Raw genomic sequence first — 7,531 nt, 5'->3', positions numbered from 1 at the left:
TGTTCTTTTTAAACACGAGAGGCTATTACTGGAAAAGATCTGGAAAAGAATTCTGAATGCTGCTTTGAAATAAGCCAAACCATCTAGCAGCATGGGGCTTGTTATGAAACTGTAGTTAAAGGATGTTAATGCCTCTATAAACTGTACATCGAGTGCGTTCACTTCTTGTTATTAATTGAGCGTACTTTGTATTCTGCGCCTCATTTATTGCATTCTGTGTCATATTTGCTGTGACTGCTGGGGAAGGGTTATGGTAAAGTCAGAGGCAATGAAGATAGGTGCTCATCTAACAGGTGCTCCACTCCCTTTGTTCTTTGTATACACATATTCAAATCACATAAGGCAGGGGACAGGATAGGGCCTGTTAACTCATTGCTGATTTCCCTAGCAAATAAACCAGCAGCTGCAGGTCCTAGCCCTGGCTTACCACTGAGAAGAAGGTGGGATTTGTTTGGGGCAGGATGCTTTCATGGAGCTCTTTAGCCAACTTCTTTTGGGACTTACAGTGCAAGATATATTTTCTTCTTGTAGGTAAGAAACTATGAATTATAGTTGTCATTGTGGAAATGTGAATTAGCTTTATACTTCTAAATTTAAAGATATTTCTATTGTATTGTCAGATGTTTTGTTTTAAGAAGGCAGCTTAAAAGCTTTTAATCAGATAGTGTCACCCTGCTTTGTGAGTGGAGCTAAAAACTTTTAGCAATTGGTAAATATTAGCATTATACATAATCTTGTAAATAAAGCATGGGCATTAATTACATAAGTATTGCCACATTTTATGAAGCAATATATACATTGCGCATTCTTTTTAACAAGTAAGGCTGGACAAATTCTGAGTCAAAGTTTAAACAGAAGCTGTTAGACATCTCTTTAAAAATTCATTATGTTGAGACAATGCTGCTACATTATGTTTCAGTTCATTATGATGCCTTACAATCAATAGGGAAAAATTTTATGTAATTGATAAAAAATAGTTGTTCTACACACTTTGATAGGAATATCCTGTTATCAAATGTTAAACATATATTTCTAAAAACTCCTGTGGTTCACTCTTTCTTTATTTATTTGGTTTTGTAAATATCAACAGAGGGAATATATACTATAACAAATGTAGTGCATCCTCTACTCATTCATGTTTAAGGACACTTTTTCTTTTATCTCCTTTGTGAACTTCATAGCCCATCACCTAGTTTCCTTGATTTTAAGCTAAATACTTTGCCAAGAGTTTTGGCTTCGTAATAGTTGCAGTTTTATATGAAGTTTATCAGATTTCTTCTTTAAAAATGAAGTCACTGATAAAAAAAAAATAAGGTGGCTATTAACTTCATTTATGCTTCAACTTTGTTCAACATTTTTTATTTAAAATCCTACAAGAGCTACCGGCATGCAAGCAGGGTGCTGTGTTGTACACAGTTGTTCACCAGGAGGTCTCCCTGTATACCCCTACTCAGAGGTACGTGTGTCCCCGAATAGCAAACGTGCCTCTGGTACCTTATGTCCTTACAAGTATCAGGAGCACTGGGGGTATGACACAACACCCACAGAAGACCATGAGCTCACAGGCAATAATTAGGGTCAAATGATAAAGCTCAGTAGCACTTGTTCTTGGGCAGAAATCCCCAAAAGCGGAAGAGTATGCTTGAGTCCCTGCTGCTCTAACTGTGGGGCATAGGAATTGCAGATTTCCTGGTCCATTGTAGCTCCTTTTTTTTTTTTTTTTTTTTTTTTTTTTTTTTGTCATGTATAAATATATTTGCCAAAAATGTAAAAACTATTGGTGCTCAACTAATGACATTTTACTCCAAATTCAGGGGTTTTGGAGAGCAGAAGAACTCAATGAATACTCTGATGAAAAGCAGCCCAGAATCCAAATTCACTTTGGCAAGGAGATGTGCATGTTAAATTCAGAGAATGATAAAACCTTGCTAGGCAGGTTTCAGTTTATGCCATAAACTGAAAAGTTATGTCACAGATTTGTATTTAAACTAAAGCTGGAGCCCTTGTTTTGTGTCAACAATGATTCTGTTGTGCTTGCTAATACAGTGATAGCGAAATGAGATGGAAGCAAAGCACAGATCACTGAGCTCCAAATGGAGGTCATTTTGGTGCAACCTTTACAAACTTTATACAAAATCTAGGGTTTGGAATTCCATTGTCTTGAAAAACTGTGTATCATATTTAGAAAGCTACAGAGATAGTCTTTAATTATATGGAATTTGTGCCCGACGAGAATGAAGCAAGAGTTTGGCACACTGGCTTGATTTCACTATTAATTCAAGCATTAGTCCTAACATTCTTCAGTTTTGATTAAAAATCAGAATTAGGAGAGAATCATAGAACCATTTAGGTTGGAAAAGACCCTTAAGATCATTAAGTGCAACTGTTAACCTAACACTACTGAGTCCACTACTAAACCATGTCACTAAGCATCACATCTGCACATCCTCTAATACCTCCATGGATTGTGATTGACCCTTTTCCCTGGGCAGCCTGTTCCAGTGCTTGATAACCCTTTTGATGAAGAAGGTAATCCTTTTGGTGAAGAATATTCCAGACTGCAGAAGATCCGATCTGTTAAAGCCAGAAGTCTCTCTCACCATCGCTTCTGTAAAACCTTTGCCTTGGACAGAGAACCATTATTTAATAACTTTCCCAAGCCTCAGCCTGCCTTTCCCCCTGGCCCTGCTGGCCACAGAAGACCTCATGTGTGCTGGTGGCACTCCACAAAATCACCCTGGCAGACCCAGAGAGAGCAGCAAAACCACAGTTGGGCAAAGCCACTCCTGAATGGACTCCAGGGGGAAATGGAGTTTCTGCCCTCACCACCTCTAGTCTTGGCTGAAAGAATGCCCTTAACTGCAGATGAAAATGTCTTTCCAAGCTGTTACATGGAGATGTTTTTCCCCATGAATGGAGTCAAAAAAAGTTCATTTATAGTTTCTATTCCCACATTTTTTTTCACTGATAAGAAATTGTTTTCCAGCCACAATTCTCTTACTAGTGCTCACTAGACTTCCTTGTTTTTTGCTATTTTTCTGCAGAAACAGATCTTTGAGAAATAATATTTTTTATGCCTATTTTATGATTATACTGCAGCTGTTACTGGCTTCTTGTCATACAGCACAATCACCTATTGACAGCTAAATAAACTCAAAAATTGAACACTTATGACTACAGAATCAGGAACGATATCGACAGGTCTTTTAATTGATCATTTACAGATCTCATGGTGTTTGACAGATGTTTTTAGCTTCAAGAATATTTAAAAATTGAAATTTATTCAATGGGTTATATGAACTATATTTCCAACCTTAAATATGTTGTGAAGGAGTTTACTGAGAAATTACAGTCTTTTTTTCAAAGGGACAACAGTATTTTAAAACTGATTTGTACTGTAAGGTTTGCCTCCAAGAAATGGCACAACAACCAACAAAACTAACCTCTCATTAACCAGAGTCTAGGAAGTCCTTAAAGAGCTGTGCAGCATTAAAAAGTGCAAGAGTACCAGTCCACAAATAATATTAAAAAGCAGTAGGAGAGGCTTCAATTTTAGGAGCTTCAGCTGTTTCAGGTTTGTGATCTAGAAAAAGTGAGGCATATAAGCATCTCTCTCCTGTGCATTCTCCACTTGAGTCTCCCCATATTTTGCCTACACTAGTCCTCCCTTTTTGTCCCATTCTTTTCCCATCTCAGCTGTCTCCCAACCATCCTTTCCCTATCAGTGCCCGTGCAACCTGAAGTTAGCTGCTCACTTCTCCTTTAGCCCCTGAGGAGGTGGGTTTGCCAGTCAGCACAGCCAGCTGACTTCTCTAGTTCCATTATAGCATTGCTCAGCTGCCTAAGCAGCTGCCTGACAAGTGAAGCCAGTCACAAAATTACTTGTTTTGGTAGACTTTGTAGGTGGCTTTTTAGTGACTATAAAACTCACAAGCTTCTGAATGGACAAAACATGACCAGAGGTTTCTTAGCAATAGGGAGTTTTTCCTGAACTACAGTTAGTCTATTTGATATGGTTTTGTGCAGCAAGTTCAGCAGCACAGACAACATTGCTGGCTACCCGTGAGCCAGTCCCCTCCCATGGCATCACTCTCTGCTACTTCTCATGCCCTTCCAGAGCACCTCTAATATTAATTACTGGCATTACATATTGCCATGCAGGATCTGTTATCCCCACCCACTTTTTGTGTCCCTACCCTGATCCCCAGTGAGAGTTTTCTTTGTTATTAGCTCAAGTGGCAAACACCTATGCAGTGAAATTTGAAGATTCTAACCCAAAAGACATACAGATACCATATTATACTACTGAATTGGTATTTTTGTCTTTGCCTGCTATATAACCTTGGAAATTAGACACAAGTGAATCTTCAATAATTTTTCTCATAAAGACAAATGCTATGAAGGTAGAAAATACAACAACCAAAGTTACCTCTGCATTGTATTAATCTTTAATAGCACAGTCATATATTCTTCACACACAGCTCCCTCTGGCTCCCTTTCTAGGTAGAGGGTGTATGTACTTCAGCAGGAGAGCTACTTTTTTGTTACAGGTATTGGGAAGCATGTCAAGTTCAGTAGCAGGAAAGGAATAGATGGTGCATGGTGAAGGCACTGCATGTTATTACTAATACGAACTTGCTTTTTTTTTCCCCTAGGGTTTTGACTTAGCGTTTGCAGAGCTTTTTTCAGCAATACTGAGCATTCAAAGCTGAGTTCTCAAACCTGCAACTAAAGGCAACAGGAGTTGCATCTTGAAAATGCTAAACTATGTTTGTGTGTATTTTGAAAAATCCAGGAAAAACCCTTAGTATTTCAAACTGATCATCCAAAATGGGAGGCTATTTTTTCTGTTCATTTTCTATGTGCATAAATGTGCATCTTTAAAGTCTTATTAACTGTAGTAGTGTTGTGAAATCAATTCATTAATGTCAACGCTTCACACCATTGCTGTATTTGTCAGTGCTGTGGAAATCGATCACTCAGTCCTAAGAGCAAAATTTTAATAATGTTCTATAAATCTGTCTAAAGCTGGCACAATGAAAAATCACTCTAAAATTAAACACAGGAATGCTGATGATTAACTCAGGAGTGACCTTTTCTGCCCATCTAATGGAGGCAGGATTTTTGGAGAACAGGATTAATGATGTGGCTGAAAATTTTGTTTGTGCATATCAATAGCAAACCTTCTGCTCTTTCCTAAAATTGGAATACTTAACTTTGCAAGCTTAGTAATGTATCTTGAATTTAGTCTTATGTGTACAGTGCAGACAGCAATAATAGCTATACATAATTTTAATTGGATAAATGCATGGAAGTGCTGCTTGTTGGGTGTTCAGTCAGTTTTTCATTATAACTGACAAAGAAATAGTAAAAAATTTCTCTGCAGCTAAAGACAGAAAAAAAAATACCTTAAAACTTGATTTTGCAATCTGACACTTGGAAATATTTTAAACAGAAAATATATTAAATATTAAGGTAGTTGCAAACCTTTGCCCTTGTGTCAGACATTCAATAATGAAAGATCCTCTGCCCAGAAACTGCAAATATCCATCTTTTGGGTTTTCATACATTTTAAAGCTGGAGCTCTATAGCTAGATTCAACATCACTGAGGTCAATGAGAGTTTGCCCCTTTCTGATTGGAAATCTTGCTGAAATCTTGCACAAAAAGAGCTTTAACTCACAAGTTTTTTCCCTGTGACAGTTGCTCACAATTTGAGTTTTCCAGTGTTTCTATTTGTGGTTTGGGTTTATTTACTTTTTGCTCTTTCTTTTTTATGAAGGTATTTGTTCTGCCTTAAAGCTGACAGTACCATCTCATACCATCCATGGTATCGAGGGACAACTGCTCCATCTTACTGTTGACTATGATTTCAACATTACAGCTTCTGAAATCCAGATAATTTGGCTTTTTGAGAGGCCTCAAAGTAATCCAAAATACTTGCTTGGCTCAGTAAATCAAACAGTAGTTCCAGACTTGGAATATCAGCACAAGTTTACCCTCATACCACCAAATGCATCTTTGATGATTAATCCATTGCACATCAGTGATGAGGGCAATTACATCGTGAAAGTCAATGTCCGGGGAAACGGGACAATAGCTGCCAGTCAGAAGATTCACGTAGCTGTTGACGGTAAGTTAGTAAAAGATACAATCTTCACTTTGAAATTAAAATTGCAATAGTCTTGAAGCATTAGTTCTTAGTATCCAGTTACAATACTGTGTCATTTTATCCAACCATACTTGAATAAATACTAACAAGTTATTTATTTTGTTTTTCTACTGCTGCTGCAGGGAACCCTACAATATGTCATCTTTAAACAAAATTAATGTAATGACTGATGTTTCTGGATTGTAGGTAAAAAAAAGCAATATAGAAAGCGGTAATTGCTATCCTATTAGAAAAATTTCTAAGAAATATTTTTTTCATAAGGCTTTGATGTGATATCAATCATGGGGCTGCATTAACTTTCAAATAGTCTTTCTCCATGAACAACTTTACCTTCTGTAACAGTCAAAGAGGAGTTACTGACTTTTGCCAGTGACCTTGTGTCTGTAAAAGAAGCCCATAAATACTGAAGTTCCCTCTTTGTACTCTGCTCCCTGTTGTGGGGATAATGAAAAAAAAATAAGGAAATGGAAAAGAATGGTCTAAAAGAATGACAAGAGGCTACTGTAATGTGTGGGTTATATGGAGGGAGCTCTGTAACTGTTGGGCTTGACGTAATGAAATGAATGACAAATTGATATGACATAGTTGTAGCTGCTATTTAACTCCCATGCTCGTCGCAGTTTGCAGCCATCCTCACAAATGGATCAACAGCATATCTCAGTGGTGACCAGTGTCAGCAGAGCTGCAGGCAGCCATCCTGAGGAAGAGTCAGACTGTGGGCACTGTCATGCTTTGCACTCTTAATTTCTGTGGCCACAGGGATCTGCTTAGGAGGCAGAAGCTGGAGACCATGGTATACCTGACTGCAGCCTTTGTTGTATCACCAGTAATATAAACAGTCAAGTTTTATTTAAACACTAGAACGATTCTTACAGCTGGGAATATGAATCTCTTTTCAACCTTAAACCAGATTTAATAAATAAAATTTGGAATCCAAGTGCTTTCCAGAGGGGATGATGACTGCTGTTTGTATCATCTTAGCAGTGAAGACAGTAATATACTGGCTCATCACTTTTATAATTCTTCGTATCTCTTTATTTTACAGTTCCAGTCGCAAAACCAATTGTACATACAGAACCATCCTCAGGGGTAGTGGAGCATGTGGGGAATATTACATTAAAATGTACTGTGGAAAAAGGTACAAGGGTAGTTTACCAGTGGATGAAAAATGGGAAACCTCTCCATGCTGGCCCTAATTACACCTTTTCATCAAACAATGCAACAGTTCTAATTGTTCCTGTTGTAAAAGAAGACATTGGGAACTACAGCTGTCTGGTATCTAACCCTGTCAGTGCAAAGGAAAGTAAGACAATTGCACCAACCATATATTGTGAGTATGTGAAATATTCATAATTACCTT

General features: G+C 37.7%; 1 protein-coding gene across 1 annotated transcript in view; it reads left to right on the top strand.

Moving 5' to 3' along the window:
• The first annotated feature begins 437 nt into the window (after window positions 1–437).
• Window positions 438–7,531, top strand: part of HEPACAM2 (HEPACAM family member 2) — a 19,572-nt gene continuing 12,478 nt past the window's right edge. Inside the window, exons 1-3 of the mRNA XM_008941201.1 lie at window positions 438–531; window positions 5,782–6,132; window positions 7,217–7,501. Coding sequence (XP_008939449.1) covers window positions 462–531; window positions 5,782–6,132; window positions 7,217–7,501 — 706 coding nt within the window. The 5' untranslated portion in view covers window positions 438–461. The remainder of the gene's footprint in view (window positions 532–5,781; window positions 6,133–7,216; window positions 7,502–7,531) is intronic.

The sequence above is a fragment of the Merops nubicus genome, unplaced genomic scaffold (assembly GCF_000691845.1).
Source record: "Merops nubicus isolate BGI_N331 unplaced genomic scaffold, ASM69184v1 scaffold52305, whole genome shotgun sequence".
NCBI lineage: Eukaryota > Metazoa > Chordata > Aves > Coraciiformes > Meropidae > Merops > Merops nubicus.
The sequence above is the reverse complement of the archived record's forward strand: the minus strand, read 5'-3'. Positions and strand labels throughout refer to the sequence as shown.